The 15,454-nt window shown below is 40.0% G+C and overlaps 1 protein-coding gene across 1 annotated transcript; it reads right to left on the reverse strand.

The window, feature by feature from the left end:
* Positions 1-3,311: 3,311 nt before the first annotated feature.
* On the reverse strand, positions 3,312-11,536 carry Ptgs2 (prostaglandin-endoperoxide synthase 2). The gene is made up of 10 exons (XM_048431009.3): positions 11,339-11,536; positions 10,472-10,588; positions 10,235-10,378; positions 9,479-9,622; positions 8,750-8,931; positions 7,754-7,837; positions 7,385-7,631; positions 6,920-7,206; positions 6,398-6,545; positions 3,312-6,150 (listed from the first exon to the last, which is right to left on the reverse strand). Exons 1-10 carry the CDS (start codon positions 11,388-11,390, stop codon positions 5,741-5,743), a joined length of 1,815 nt encoding a protein of 604 aa, XP_048286966.1. The 5' UTR covers positions 11,391-11,536; the 3' UTR covers positions 3,312-5,740.
* Positions 11,537-15,454: the final 3,918 nt, after the last annotated feature.

Here is a 15,454-nt window from a genome sequence, read left to right on the forward strand (position 1 = left end):
TCTTTTCTTTTTTTAATAAAGTCTCTCTTTATTCATCCTTTATGTATTTTAATGACTTTTAAATGTATTTAGTATTCTGAAAGATATGGAACATATCAGACAAAATTATTTTTTTCATGGGTATAAACGTATAGAATGAGAACATAGGAAACACACAAAAATAACATCATGTAAGACAGCAATGGATGCTATTAAGAACATCAAACAGCCTGAGAAGTGTAGTCTAAGAAGTTCTTTTTAGTTTGGTTAGAGGAAGCCATTCTGAGGATGGGAAATTTGAGCTGAGATTGAATGATCAGAGAAGGCAGAGCCATATGAAAATCTTCCGAAAAAAAATCTAAAGAGTGGCAACATCTTAAGAATTATTGCTAATAAACAAATCATAAGAAGGCAATATGACAGATGTAAGAAACATGGGTGTGCCTGTGGTTCAGATGTGGCTTGTTACCAAAACTCATTCTGAAATATAATTATTTATATATATATACATATATGTATGTATGTATGTATATATATATATATATATATATATATATATATATATATATATATATATATATATATAAAGGTGGATGAGGGCTTATCAGGTCTCTGGATCCCAGGGCTCTACAGTAAAAAGGGATTACTGTACTTTCCCACTCCACCATGAATTAGCTTGACATAGTCATGTCCCTCCTCATTCCGCAGCCTGTTTGTCTTTGTGTAAGCCCATTTGCCCATTTTTCCTGCATCAGTTGATGTATATGGGGCAGAAGGACTTCCTAGCTTGAACTTCCGGAGCCAGGAGCAAATTACCAGTCTCAAGCATTCTGTTACAACACAGATAATGAAATACAAGAAGCAAGGGAAGCATAGCGGATGAGTTCAGATAGGTAGACAGGGAATGGATGATTGAGGGCCCCATAGGAGAGGATAAGAAACTCCTATTCATTGTATAGGAAGAAGTCACTGGAAAATCTCAGACATAGGAGAGCTATGGCTAGATTGAGTTTAAAAATACATACTCTCATTACCGTAAGAAGAATGCTTTGAACAAAAGGAAGAATAAAAGAGGGTTTGCTCATTAAAAGTCTGTTGCAATGAATAGGTAGATACTGGTGGGGTTGGGGAGGAAAGTGACAGAATTTTGGTTTGTTTGTACAATGTCATCAACAGGGTTGCCACTAGGGCAGGTATGAGAGAGAAGAAAAGGCTTTTGTTTAAAACTAGAAAATGGTAATTATCTAATTAACTTTAAATAATTATTGTTTGGCCTATATGGTGCATGTATTGTTGAAGCAGAAATGGAAAATAAATGATTATATTTGTAGATTTGAGTGGATGGTTGCTAACTGCTGATAAGAAGCTAATCCTGAAAATGTAAACATGAGAGTGACTACTATTTGAACTTAAGAGTTTGAGTGCTATTGACATGAAAGATATTATGGTAGGCCAACTTATAGATGCAACAGAGGAAGAGGGGTGCTCTTTGCAGATGAGATAAACCAGAAGAACATCAAACTGTGTCACAGTGTGTGTGTGTGTGTGTGTGTGTGTGTGTGTGTGTGCGTGCACACACACACACACACACACACACACGCTAAAGACAGATCTTGAGTTGAATGCTACTGAAGAGCCAAATATAGGAGAAGTTAAGTCAGGCACTGGAGCTCATACCTGTAAAACCAACACTTGGGAAGCTGAGGTGGGATTGCCATGAGTTGGTTGTCACCCTGGGCTGCAACATGAGACCTCGTCTTGGAAAAAAGAAAAACACTACAAAACAAACAACATGAAAAGAAGTATGTACCTGGGCATGATAGTTCATGCCTTTGACTCCAATACTCAGAGGTGGAGATAGGTAGATCTCTGTGAGCAACAAGCCTGACCTACTTAGAGAGGCTTTAGTGCCAGCCAAAGCTACACAGTGAGATTCTACACACACACACACACACACACACACAGAGAGAGAGAGAGAGAGAGAGAGAGAGAGAGAGAGAGAGAGAGAGAAGGAAGGAAGGAAGGAAAGAAGGAAAGAAGAAAATAGTCATTGAATGACTGAAAGTAAGCAAAATGTTCCAATTAAGTAGAATAGGAAAGTACAGTAGAAGACTGAACTGATGGAAAGTGATTTTGAGCTATAGACTATGCTAGATGCAGAGGAGAGTAAGGATATAAGTGGGTGGTAGATAGTGACGCGGTGACGTAAGGGGGTCAGCAGTGGGGTCAATGCGTGTCTAAATCAGATGTGAGACTCTGAAGCTTAATGACCAACCTGGACTATAGGTAAGTCAAGGAGCAGGATGAAAATCAAGGCCTTTGAAATGGTACAGCAAGTAATGGTGATGAGGTCAAGATGAAGGGGCACAGGAAAATGATGGGAAAATGTATTGCTGGGAAAGAGAACACCAAGGGTCAGAAAAATCAGCAAAGGTACGAAATATATGGCCCATGGAGTTATAGAAATTATTAAGATGTCAAAAAATAGGGAACACAGGAAGTCATGTATAGTGTTTTAATGGTTTGCCCAGCTGAATCAAATCTGTTCCTGTTTGAACGTCTATCATTTTTATATATTTGTTCACTTGTGTGTGTTTTTTGTTGTTGTTTGGTGTTTTGCTTTATTTTGATAAAGTCTCACTGTGTAGCTGTAGCTGGCCTGAAGCTCACAGAGAGCCACTTGCCTTTTGTCTTTTAATTGCTGGAATTAAAGGGTGCACCAGCCTGCTGGACTGACTTCTACTTCCTTTCTATTCTCTCCTCTTTCCTTTTCTTTTCCTTCCCTCCATCTCTCTTTCATTTGAACTTCCTTTTCATATTTTGTACCTCCTTTGTAACACAAATCTTTATCTTTTTTAAAAAATTAAATTACATTTATATTTATTGGTTTGTGTGTGTGGGGGTATCAGAGAACAACTCATAAGTGTCAATCTTCTTCCACCATAGGGATTTCCGGAATTCAATGCACCTTTACACACTGACCCGTCTCACCTGCCCAGTCTGCCTTTTATATATCACATTTACGTCTAGATTAGGCAATGAAAGAAAGCCCATTGGTATCTCCTATAGCACAAAGCGCCTATTTTAACAGTTCTTCAGCAAATGAGATAATAAGTAGTGACTCTTGGAAGAGTCCATGGGACCAAAGGCAGAGCCATTTCATTAAGGGGCAGTGTAGATTTTTCTTCTTTGGTGTGGAAGACAGAACCCAGGGCGTCCTAAATGTTAGGCAGTCGCTCTGCCGCTAAAACTGCATTTTACTCCTATCATAAATGGAAGAACACAAAATGATGGTTTAAGGATCATCATCCAGAGAAATCAATGCACAAATATAAAGAAACAATCAAATTTTATTTTCAGAAGTTTTCAATTCTTAAATAGTATAAAAATAAACAAGCATTTGTTCTAAGACTTCTTTTTCACATAAGTTAATTTAAACACATGCTTCTTTCAGGCGCTGTGACAGTCACACTCTTAACCTAGATTTTCAGGTTCAGTCATCAGGTTCATGCTCACAACAATCAAGTCGGCTTGCTTAAAACAGAATCAATGACATTAACAGTTTTTATACATCTTTTTTCTAAAGTCGATTATCTTTTCGTCTTAAACGTTTTAAGCATATAATCTTTAAAATATTTTGTGATTTCCTTGTAATAAAAGAAATTTCTCCTTTCTCTTAGTAGGACACATTTTTTAGTTATTTACATAAATATTATCTGCAATCAGTTCTTGATTTGTGAATATTAATGCCTGTAGTGCTTTGAAGACAGTTTCTTAGTAAGGTAAGTTTTAACTAATTAATAAAGCAACTACAGGGCCTTCCTAATGTCTAAAATGACAGTCTTTATTACACACGTAGGTGAGACAATGTTCTCTGCAGTCTGCTATAGGGGTAGATTCAAACTTTAAACTTCGCAATATACCAGACTAGTCTTCTTAAAATTTACTCATGAACATTAATCTCATCATTTTGCTTGATTGTTTACACAGGAATTTAGAGAGGTAATCATAAAAACAAGGTACATTGATTCTGACACAATGCAAAAACAAACACGTGTAGGCTTAAACATAGTTTATAACAATAATGTCTAAAAGACATAATTATCCTCAATAAATTAAGTAATATACAGTACCTCAGCTGACAATGAGATGTAGGATGATCATCATTATTGTTTCATATTTATTACTATTGCCCAGAACTACTCACTAACTGACTTATTTGCAAGTAAGAAAACCATTCTTCACAACAAGAATGTAACTATCTTGTCACGGACCCCCTGCATTTCCATGTAAGGTACTGGCATCTTGGTTGGATCCTTCAGTAAAGCTAATTATAAGTAAAAACGTCCGCCTTGTGCCTAAAATAGATTTATTCCTCCAAAGGGAGCTACCTAGCAGTCCTGAGCTGAGGTTTTCCTGAACGTAAAACTTCAAGTAGAGAAAATATTAACAGAGGCTATAGAGAATAGACCTGATATTAAAAACCCGGAAAGTAGCAACAAAAACAAAAACCTGGAAAACTGCAAAGAAAAACATATCAGCAGTTTCTCATAAAAAACAAACAAACAAACAAACGAAAAACTGGCAACAAGAAAAAGAAATAAGAGGAGCAGGATGCTGGCATCCAGGCTGGACTCACACAGTGTATGAGTCTACTGCACTTCAGGTAGCACGAAAAGGAACAGATTTCAACGTTTTGAAGAAACTCACATGGGCACTGATATGTTTTGCATTGTGAGAGTGACTGTTACATCATACTGTGCAGGAGAAAAACTGTGTAAGCCCAGCTTGGTAAGTCATTAACCACACAGCAAAAACCTGTTAGTACCAGGCCAGCATCACATAAGGATCAAAAAATGTCCTTCAGAATTGTAATCCCAAATGTGATCTTTAATTTGGAATCCTTTCCTGTTCTTGGTTGTTTTTTATTGCTAAAGATTTTGCTTGCTACTATTCTTATAAACCAACTCTTTCAAGAACATGCTCTTAAGACAGGACAGCAGGAGCCCAGCACCTTCCTATGCTGGCATCTTGACTCACGAGGAAGGTCTTACCACTGCAGTAAGTTGCTGAGAAAAGAAAAATCCCTGCCATAGTGGTTTAACCATCAATCACAATGTAATTTCTTCTAGCTTTAGAGACTTGTGTTTATGATAGCTGTTTTCTGGTGTGGGTCCAAGTTTAACAGCTTAAGAAAGTAAGAACATTCAAAAGCGATCCAAACTCTCAATTTAGAAATTGCAAAGGATTCGCTTTAAGGCTGTTTGTAAAATTGAACGCATTGGCAGGATCTGTCTTAAATATTCATTGAAAACTGAACCTGTACCCTTTTGCTTTCTGAGATAAAGATACACAAGATTTCTTTAAAATTCCACATTAGCTGCTCCCCATGTAGCAAGGAAGATACAGTCCTAAACAACAGTGTAGATACTTGCAGCATGTTTCATCTTGTAACAGCATCTAAGTACTCAAACGTCTTTCCTTTGTTCTTAGTAAGAGAGACTATGAGCTGAAATTCAAGTAAAAAGATACCAAAACTCACTTCCCACTGGTTTATGTAAAAGAATGAAAACTGTTTCTCTCTTTCACTTGAGGGCAACACATATTTAAAGTACAAACACAGGAACCGTCACAAATGTAACATTGTTCATGACATTGCCTTCTGTTATAGAAGATGTTAAGTGAAAAGGGCATTCAGTATAAATATTAAATAATTAAATTAAATTGTTCATATAAATAAATAAATATGACCAGTAGACTTCTACAGCTCAGTTGAGCGCCCTTTGATTAGCACTGTGGGGTTGAGGTCATCTAGTCTGGAATGGGAGGCACTGGCATTGATGGTGGCTGTCTTGGCAGGCTGCAGATCTTGTACATTGAAGGAGGTGAAGGGACAGCCCTTCACATTGTTACAGATGAGAGACTGAATGGAGGCGGTGTTGATAATCTTAAAACCCACTTCTCCTCCAAAAGTGCTTGGCTTCCAGTACTGAGGAGAACAGATGGGATTACCCATAAGTCCTTTCAAGGAGAATGGCGCTCCAAGTTCTACCATGGTCTCCCCAAAGATAGCATCTGGACGGGGCTTTTCCACCAGCAGGGCAGGATAGAGCTCCATGGCATCGATGTCACTGTAGAGGGCTTCCAACTCTGCGGCCATTTCCTTCTCTCCTGGAAGGTAAAGAAGACAGATACAGACTATGTCAAACTAGGAAAAGGAGAAAATAGTTCTGGTTGTTGAACAGAGGTTTTTGTCTCCTGCTCCCTAGCCCATTCCTATTCCCACCCCTCCTTCTCAATAAACTGAATCCTTAAAAGGGAGAAAAGAAGGAGGAGGAGGTTCATCCCGTACCAAACTCTCTCCTCTTTTCCCATTTCATTCTTGATCCTTTCAGGGATTTCAGAAACCAGCTCTCACCTGTAAGTTCTTCAAATGATGTGTACGGTTTCAGGGAGAAGCGTTTGCGGTACTCATTGAGGGACTGGTACTTCATCTCTCTGCTCTGGTCAATGGAGGCCTTTGCCACTGCTTTTACTGCAACGGGAACATTCCTTCCTCCGGCCACCTGAGGAAAATGAAGAGGACAATGCACTTCTTAGGCATATTCCTGTTGTCCTACACCTTGCCCTCAACACCTCTAGTCCGTAATGAACTTGCCTTTTACAGTTACAAAAAGCAAGCTGATAGACACATCTGAATATTCACTTCTGTAATCTACCAGACGATTGCAAGCTTTTTCAAGTACTAGTTTTAAGATAATGTGTTGTCATCTGCTTGATAATTGTAGACCAAAACTATAGCCTGTCGAAAATCTAGGTTTCATGTTTCAAAAACCAGTAGAACATCTAGTTATTCTCTTAGTAAAAGGAAAATGATCTCTAGACAGAAATCCTAAAGCTCCTGACCAGCTTGTTCTTGCTTTTCAGGAACGATGCTTACCCGGCCAGCGATCTGTCTGGTAAATGACTCAACGAAGTGGGTGAGGCCGTGCTCGATGAGGATGGAGTTGTTGTAGAGGAACTGCTTGTAGTTGTACTCCTGGTCTTCGATCTGGAAGCTGTCAGGCAGCAGGGGGTGCCAGTGATAGAGTGTGTTGAATTCGGCTGCGATGCGGTTCTGGTACTGGAACTGCTGATTGAAAAGTAGTTCCGGGTCGAACTTGAGTTTGAAGTGGTAGCCACTCAGGTGCTGCACGTAGTCTTCGATCACAATCTTGATCGTCTCCCCTGTGGCACAACACAAGAGTTTATTTTCCTCACTATCAGACAGTAGGTATGTTCCCAGTCATGTTCATTCTCACTCTTCACAACAGAGAGTCAAAACATAGCAAAGGTAACACGTGAGTTTTTCTTTTTTGGGAGAGGGGGGGACGGGAGATGGTCTTATTGATTTTCTCTTGCTCACCTATCAGTATGAGCCTGGTCGTCTGGAAGAGCCGTTCATCGTCCCACTCAGGATGCTCCCGTTTAAGCACATCACACACTCTGTTGTGCTCCCGCAGCCAGATGGTGGCATACATCATCAGACCAGGCACCAGACCAAAGACCTCCTGCCCCACTGCAAACCGAAGATGCTCAGGGGTGTGAGGGGGGTAGATCATCTCTACCTGAGTGTCTTTAACTGTGGGAGGATACATCTCTCCACCAATGACCTAAACCACCGCAATAATAATACAGAGAGTTAAAACAATGAACAAACCAACAAACACAAGTAGCAGGTTTAAAATGTAAGTGCAAATGGCAGGTGATAATTCCTAAAACATAAGGAAAATACCTGATATTTCAACTTTCCATCCTTGAAAAGGCGCAGTTTATGTTGTCTGTCTAGAGTTTCGCCATAAATGTGATTTAAGTCCACCTAGAAAATGATGGAGAAATGTCAATTTATTGATGTCTTACTATCATTTGTTATTAAACTTTAATGATTTAGTTGTCCTTAAAATTCAACAAATGTTTTTTAGATTTATTTGTATATGTATGATTGATTATGTACATGCCTTATGTCTATAAAGGTCAGAAGGGGGCATTAAACCCCCCAGAACCAGAGTTATAGTTGGTTGTGAACTACCATATGGGTGTTGGGAACTTAAGCCAGGTTTTCTAGTGTTCTTAAACACTGAGTTATTCCAAGTTCAACAAATGACTTTTTCATAGCCACAAAATACAAAAATAATTTGTTTTCCAGAGTTCCAAGCCTTTATGTCTCTTTTTTATTAATTAGCTCATTTATTTTACGAATTGACTGTAGCCTCCCCTTCCTCCTTTCCTCTCCTCTGCTCTTCTTAATTCACCCCTGTATATCTCTTTATGTTGAATGATAATGGTATCTTATATTAAATATGGCACATGCCTCATTATAGCCATGATAGTTACTTTTATATTATTTAAAGCATAATCAGGGTGCAGGTTTTTTATTTTTTTTTCCGGACGACTAGGCCTCTACCTCAGTGGCAGATGCCAGTGCCTAGCAATCACAAAGTTCTAAGTTCTACTTCCCAGTTTACCAATCATTAACTAATTAAGTTTTGGAAGATGTAGCATTTTTTTTTGTAGACCAAAATTTTAAACTAAAAATTTAAGGACAACTTACATTATATATTTCAGTGTATGTCTGTTTATTTTTACTAAACTAGTGAATGAAAAGAGAACACTCTACTGTGGTTTTAGTAGATGTGGCAGTTATATAAAAAATGGGCGTGATTTGTTTGGCATGGCAAGATGTCAGCATTTCCTAAGGATCTGCTTTAATTCGGAGTTAAGCCCATCTTACCCCATGGCCCAGGCCTCGGGTGAACCCAGGTCCTCGCTTCTGATCTGTCTTGAAAAACTGATGAGTGAAGTGCTGGGCAAAGAATGCAAACATCATATTCGAGCCTTGGGGATCAGGGATGAACTTTCTCCTTAGAAGAACTTTGTCCAGAACTTCTTTTGAGTCAGGAAGCTCCTTATTCCCTAAAACATGGAAATTCTAGAGTCAAAACCCATTCAAAGATTTGCTCAGGCAAACTGATGACTGTCTGATTCATGAGAGCTATAAACATAATCTCAAGGAGGATCATAACGCCAATAAAATTGTTTTGATTTGAGGCATAGTTTTATGCTTGTATCCCAGGTTGGACTTAAACTCACTCTCTGTCCCAGGCTGGCCTTGAATTTATTAGTGAACCTCTGCCTGAAGTCTATCTAGTACTGAGATTACAGGCAATGAGCTAGCTTGCCATAACTACGAATTAACTTCTAAGATACTGGGAACAACTTACTGACTAGTTTTTACCAATTTCAGCTAATACCAATTCTATGTAGCACAACAGACTAATATTAAGACATTATATCAAAATGAAGATTTACTTTTATGGACGAGGCACTTAAATATCCTCTGTGGATAACCATACTAAAGCCAAAAGCATCTCCGTTTTAAATAAGTGACGATCCCAGGTCAGCTCTAAGTACACACACAAGCGTCACTGCAATTGCTACATCTCTAGTGCTTTTCACACACCTTTCACACCCATGGGAGTCGGGCAGTCGTCAGCAACAGGCGGAAGTGCTCTGGTGTAGTAGGAGAGGTTGGAGAAGGCTTCCCAGTTTTTGTAACCATAGTGCACGTTGTAAGTTGGCGGACTGTCAATCAAATGTGATCTGGCTAGAATTTTAAAGAAAAGAAAATGATTGGCCGTCATATGAAAAAGCAAGTGGATGTTAATTATCGCTGTACAATGTGGGAAGCATGGAGACTGGATTTCATTCAGACAAGGATACCCTGCTTTACAATGACTGCACTTTCACGGGCAGCTACTGCAAAAGCATCTTTTATAAAGCTAGGGCTTTACACAGGACACTATGCTCCAGTAGTCTTGGTTTCTCAGGTCCCACCCACTCCCTGCTCCATAGCTGATGACCAATACAGTTAGGCATGGCACTCAGAACTATAGAGAGTTAATTTCTCTTCTGACCCAAACCTGAATCAACCATTTGTCTTAAAGGGTGCTGCACGTTCTGAACAGTTCTGGGAGTCGTAGGTACTCAATAAACAAATGAAGCACATTTCCTCCACGGGATTGAAGGTTGGAGGTCATAAACAGGAGCCTGACTACAGGATCACATATCAGTATTTTGGGCATTTCCGGGGAGGGGGTGGGAATTGAAGAGGTGTGTTTCAAGCTGTTTTGAAAAGGTTGGGAATATTTCTTTGGGTTGGATTTCTAGCGCATATTTTTGTTGGCGGATGCTAGAAGCAAGGCAGGTTCGGACTTACATGTCAACACATATCTCATGATTGAACTTCGCAGAAAGGGAATGTTATTCACAATGTTCCAGACTCCCTTGAAGTGGGTCAGGATGTAGTGGACTGTGTTTGGGGTGGGCTTCAGCAGCAACTTGATTCTTGTCAGAAACTCAGCTGGAGAGCGCAAGCACAGGGGAGAAATGAGTGGGCCTCCCCCACAGGACACAAATATACAAAATGATGAATAAACCCCCAGGAGAAACTTACGTATAGTGCAGTTTTCTCCGTAGAATCCTGTTCGAGTGCAGTCACATTTATACTGGTCAAATCCTACGCTCATACATTCACCACGGTTTTGACAGGGGTTGGAACAGCAAGGATTTGCTACAGTAAATAAATAAATAAATAAATAAATAAATAAATAAATACATAAATAAATAAAAAGTCACTCTTGGTCGTCCTTGTCTTAAGGATTTAATTGTGTTACTGTGGGTCTACTTTACAATGGTAAGTTAGAAATGCACATGTAGTCCCAGAAAAGGCAAAAAGACTATTTTAATTCAGTCTGTCTCATCACGGGGCTGTAATGTAGAAAGAAGGGCAGAAAACTAACTTCACGTCTCACATTGCTAACGTTTTCACAGTAACGTCTTGGATGTTCAGATTAGACTTGTTAATGAACACTTTAAAAATTAAAATAGATTGAGCTAGTACATTAGTCAAAATTTAGTGTAAAGAAAACCAAAGTAAAACAGTTTCCTTTTAACATTTTGAATAATTTTTTGTTAAAATAAAAATGTATTCTGGACATTTCTGGGGGCAGAAAAGCACTGGCAGGTACTTAAATCAGTCGTTCCTGTTCAGTTGCCCCCACACGTGCACTTTACATGTATTCATCATATCTTGTCTTCCTATAATGACAACCTGTAAACTATTACGGCTATTTTTTTTTTTTTTGCAAACGAGAGTGGCTCTCTGCTCGGTTGAGTAATTGGCCCATAACGTGAAAACCTGTGCCAAAAGCAAGCCATCCTTGCAGTTCCTCTGTACCCAAGTGGTCCAGGCTCTTTGCCCCTTCGTAGCACCCCTGCACTAGGAAAAGAGTTCTCTGAGCTGGAGCGCAGGACCACTTACCTGCGTGGCTGAGCGCCAGGGCGGCCAAGAGCAGCACAATTCGGAGGAGCATCGTTGAGGTCGCGGCGGCGGCGGTAGTGGCAGAGCTGACCGGATGCAATGCGGAGTTATTTCGTGGGCAGATTTCTGAGACTCCTGAAGCTCTTGCTCGCAGTTTGACAACTGGCTGCTAACGGGGAGAACCTTGCTTTTAAGCCTGAAAAGCGGCCCCCACGTGATCTTGTGGTGACTGGTTCTTTCCGCCCCCGCCCAGTCTTTTCCCAACCCCCGACTTCTTTTTACCCCTCCGGGAGTTGCGCAAGGCGGGTGGGGGCCGGACTTTTACCACGCAAATGGAATCGAGGGAAACCGGGAAGCCGCCCTCCTGCACCCCTCCTGTCGCCCCGAGTGGTTACTGTGCCGGCGCTCACGCTGGCTCTCTTTGGGGTTCCCGGCTTCCTCTCAGTCCGGTATCCAATGCTCCAGGTTGGATCCAACACTGGATCCAACGGGGATCCAACGCTCCCCGAGGAGCGCGGGGATGCCACAGGTTTCCTTCCTGGGATCTGAGGTACCAACACAGGGAATCCCCGCGCCACCCCCCCGCTGGGGTGCAGTGTGACGCGCGTGCTGCTCTGAACGCGCACACAGCTATCGTTTTTATTTCATGAATTAAAGAAGTTTTTAATGAAGTGAGAGAGCTGCTGCCAGGGTCTACATCTGTCCTGGCGGGAGTAGGGTCAAGTTTCTCACAGAACTGCCCCTGAGGCTCCGCAGTCCTAGCCGGCCCCTAGAACCGGCTTTTCCAAGGGACAGAGTTTGAACTTCACTTCATCGGAATGCTAAGTGCCCAGGGCATTGCTTTAAGGTATTTCTTTCCGCCCTGCTGTTGTGCTTTTATCATTTTGGTTGACAACTCTTTTCACAGGATATATCACTAGAAAGGAATTCTTAAGATGTACTATTTTGACTTTTTCTGTCCACGTTTTTGAAGAAGGCCTGTTTTGGAAATGGATCAAAAGCTAATACTTATTTTCTGATAACTGGCCTTATTCTGACTAAACTTAAAAGCCCAATTCATTCTGAAACATTGTTTGATAAGAAATTAATTGCGTAGAAGGGTGATCTGGACAGTTTTCAATGTCATTCTGCTGTTTGGTAGTGGCCAGGGAGGGGTATGTGAGGATGGGATAGTGAAAAACAAGCAAAATAAAAAAGTTAGGAAACTAAAAATTCAATTAAATGTTATGTTCTTAACATGAACGGAGGAAAAGATGACATACAATCTGAAATTAAACTATATTTTCAGGAAAATTAAGTCAACAAAATGGTTTGAGGCAGACTGGGCAGCACAGCAAGACCCTGGCTCAAAACAAAACAAAACAATTTAAGGAGAGAAAATAAAACAATGGGGGTGGGGCACGAGAAACAACACTTCAAAAATATACCAAGTGCCTCGATCTGTGGAAGTCTTTCAGCAACAACAAAAAAAATACTCATGGAATTTTTTTTAACTGTTTGCTTCATGTGCATGCTAATTTGATTGTCCATGAGCCATGGTGACTAAAGCCCCAGCTCCTTTGTTCCAGTCGTGTTTAATCATTCCATTTCTGGCACTCCCAACCCTTTACACCGATTCCTGCATGAAATTTCAACTGAATATGCAGACTATACTAATTTTGTGTGCTTCCTTTCAATAGTCCTTGGTTTCTGTTTTATTTTCCGTGGGTGGACTGCATGTGCTCAAAATGCAAGTTTATTAGAGCTGCTGATTCTGACTCCTGGCGATGTACTCCGATCTTACAGTGGACTCTTGAGTTGATTTTGAATACTCCCATCCTCTTCTGATGCTAGCTGTATACCTACTATGTAGAGAAGTAGAGTCTGATGCTTCTAAGGAGATTATGGCCCAGCGGGGGAAATGCAGTGTGTTGTGGTGTTGAACTTTATTCCCAGGACTCGGGAGATACAGGGAGGCAGATCTCTGAGGCTTGCTTAGTCTACAGAGCAAGTTTCAGGATGGCCGGCTCTACACAGAGAAATTATGTCCCTAAAAAAATAAAACTAAGAAAGATTATGACTTCAAAAGTGAGGGGGGAAACAGGGCATAGAGAATAATCACATTAAGGCCATTTAAAACAAAAAGACATTGGAACAGAATCATAGCGGAAATCTGTTTTTAAACATCTGTATGGTTCAATTACTTGATTGAATCTACAGCTTCAAATGCCAGGTAAAGAGAGCTCTGTGTACCTGAGTTACACAAGAACTCAGGAAGAAACTTGGACTGTGAGGACAAGAGCAGTTTTGAAAGGAAGTCCAAATAAGGATGTAGGGGAAAACATCCTGTAATTGTTTGCTTTTGACCCACCAGGGATGCTAGAGTAAAATACAGAGATTTATTTTGGATGCTGATTACAGGAGGATAGTAAATGCCCCCAAATCAAGATGGTTTAACCTGCTTTCTACAGCAGAGCATAATGATAATGGTGTAACTTAGTAAGATTTTTACTGTGTAGCAACTATAGCTGTAAGTTGTGCAGAAATTTAGTGTTTCTCTGTTCGTTTGGGTACATATATGTGTCTGTTAGGCAAAATACATTTTGTTAGCGCCTGGAATTTTTTTTTTGAGAAATTCTATAAGAGGAAAAGAAGAAAATGTATTTACATCTTCGAGAGCTTTCTGTTGAGTTTTACTGCCCTCTTCTGCTACTTGAATTTTCATCAACTTTTCCCTCCACAGAATGCTGGGTAGATGAGATTATTAGGTAGATTTTGGTTCTCATTTTATAACGTTCTTATGGTAATCATACATGTAGTGTTCATATTGGATTTAAAGTTCATGCATGTACTCGAAATGAATGATGTTTTGTTTAATTGTTTTCTTCTTCTGTTGTTGTTGTTGTTGTTTGAGACAGGAAGAAAGAAGAAGAAGAAGAGGAGGAGGAGGAGGAGGAAGAGGAAGAAGGAGAAGAAGAAAGTAAAAGTAAAAGGGGAAAAGAAAATAGTAAAACAAATCACTGAATCACTGATTCCTGGAAAATCCCCAAATAGTTGGAGATCACAAGATACATTTTAATAACTTAGGGTTCAGAGAGGAAGCTCAACGGATATTAAAAAATATTTTTGAGTCAAATGAAAGCAGAACTTGAAATGTTTGAAATTCAGGAAAAGCAGTGCTGAGAGTTCTTGCACTAAATGCATGGGTGAGAAAAGACGTCTGGAAATCAAGCCTCAAGACTCCCACTTTAGCAGACTAGAAAGAAAGAGCAATTACATCTAAGGTAAGCAGAAGAACAGAAACAACAGAAATTTGGACAAATATCAGTGAGAGTAAAGTCAGGAAGTTAATAGAGAAAGTCAATAAAAACAGAGGCTACTCTTGAAAGGCCAATAAAATTGATGTCTCTAGCCAGTCCAACTAAGAAAAAAAAAAGACAGAAATGAACCTAATCACAAAGACCTCAGGAAGCTGAATCCATCAATACAGAAATCATGGACATTAGGACCATAATAAAAGTATGGTATGAACAAGAGAGACAGAGACAGAGGGTTGCTGCAAGTTAGAGGCCAGCCCGGTCTACATAGGGAGTACAGACCAGCCAAAGTTACATAGCAAGACAAGCAGCAACAAAATAGATATACTATTAAAAACTACTGTTCCCGGCCTTTATTCTTTCAATTGAATGTACCAATTTCTTCTTCCCTTTTCCTTTCTCTCTCTCTCTCTCTCTCTCTCTCTCTCTCTCTCTCTCTCTCTCTCTCTGTGTGTGTGTGTGTGTGTATGTGCATGTATGTATGTATGGTGTATGTATATAGTGCCTAAAGATGAGTGTGTAGGTCACTCCTGCATACATTTGGAGGTCAGAGCACATTATAATTGTCTTCCTCTTTTGGAGGTCAGAGCAGGATACAATGATTCAATGTCTCCCCTCATTGTTCTTCCCCTGAGTTTCTTGACATGGTATTTTACTGAACAAAAAACATGCTTTCTGGGCTAGGCTAACTGGCCAGTGAGCTCTTGGGTTCTCCTGTCTCTGCCAGTCAGTTGCTAGGGTTACTGATACTTACAGCCATGTCCAGTTTTATTTGTGGGTGCTGGAGATTCATGCTTGCAAAACAAGCATTCTTATCTAC

This window comes from Myodes glareolus, chromosome 5 (assembly GCF_982192425.1).
Source record: "Myodes glareolus chromosome 5, mMyoGla1.1, whole genome shotgun sequence".
Lineage (NCBI taxonomy): Eukaryota > Metazoa > Chordata > Mammalia > Rodentia > Cricetidae > Myodes > Myodes glareolus.

Bases quoted from the DNA above. Each gene is read 5' to 3' on its own strand.
- Ptgs2 (XM_048431009.3), bottom strand. From the start codon at position 11,390: ATGCTCCTCCGAATTGTGCTGCTCTTGGCCGCCCTGGCGCTCAGCCAC. The intron at 10,379-10,471 runs GTAAGTTTCTCC...TGCGCTCTCCAG, and splicing joins CGGAGAAAACTGCACTATAC to CTGAGTTTCTGACAAGAATC. The intron at 7,632-7,753 runs GTATTTTCCTTA...GCGGTGGTTTAG, and splicing joins ATGGAAAGTTGAAATATCAG to GTCATTGGTGGAGAGATGTA.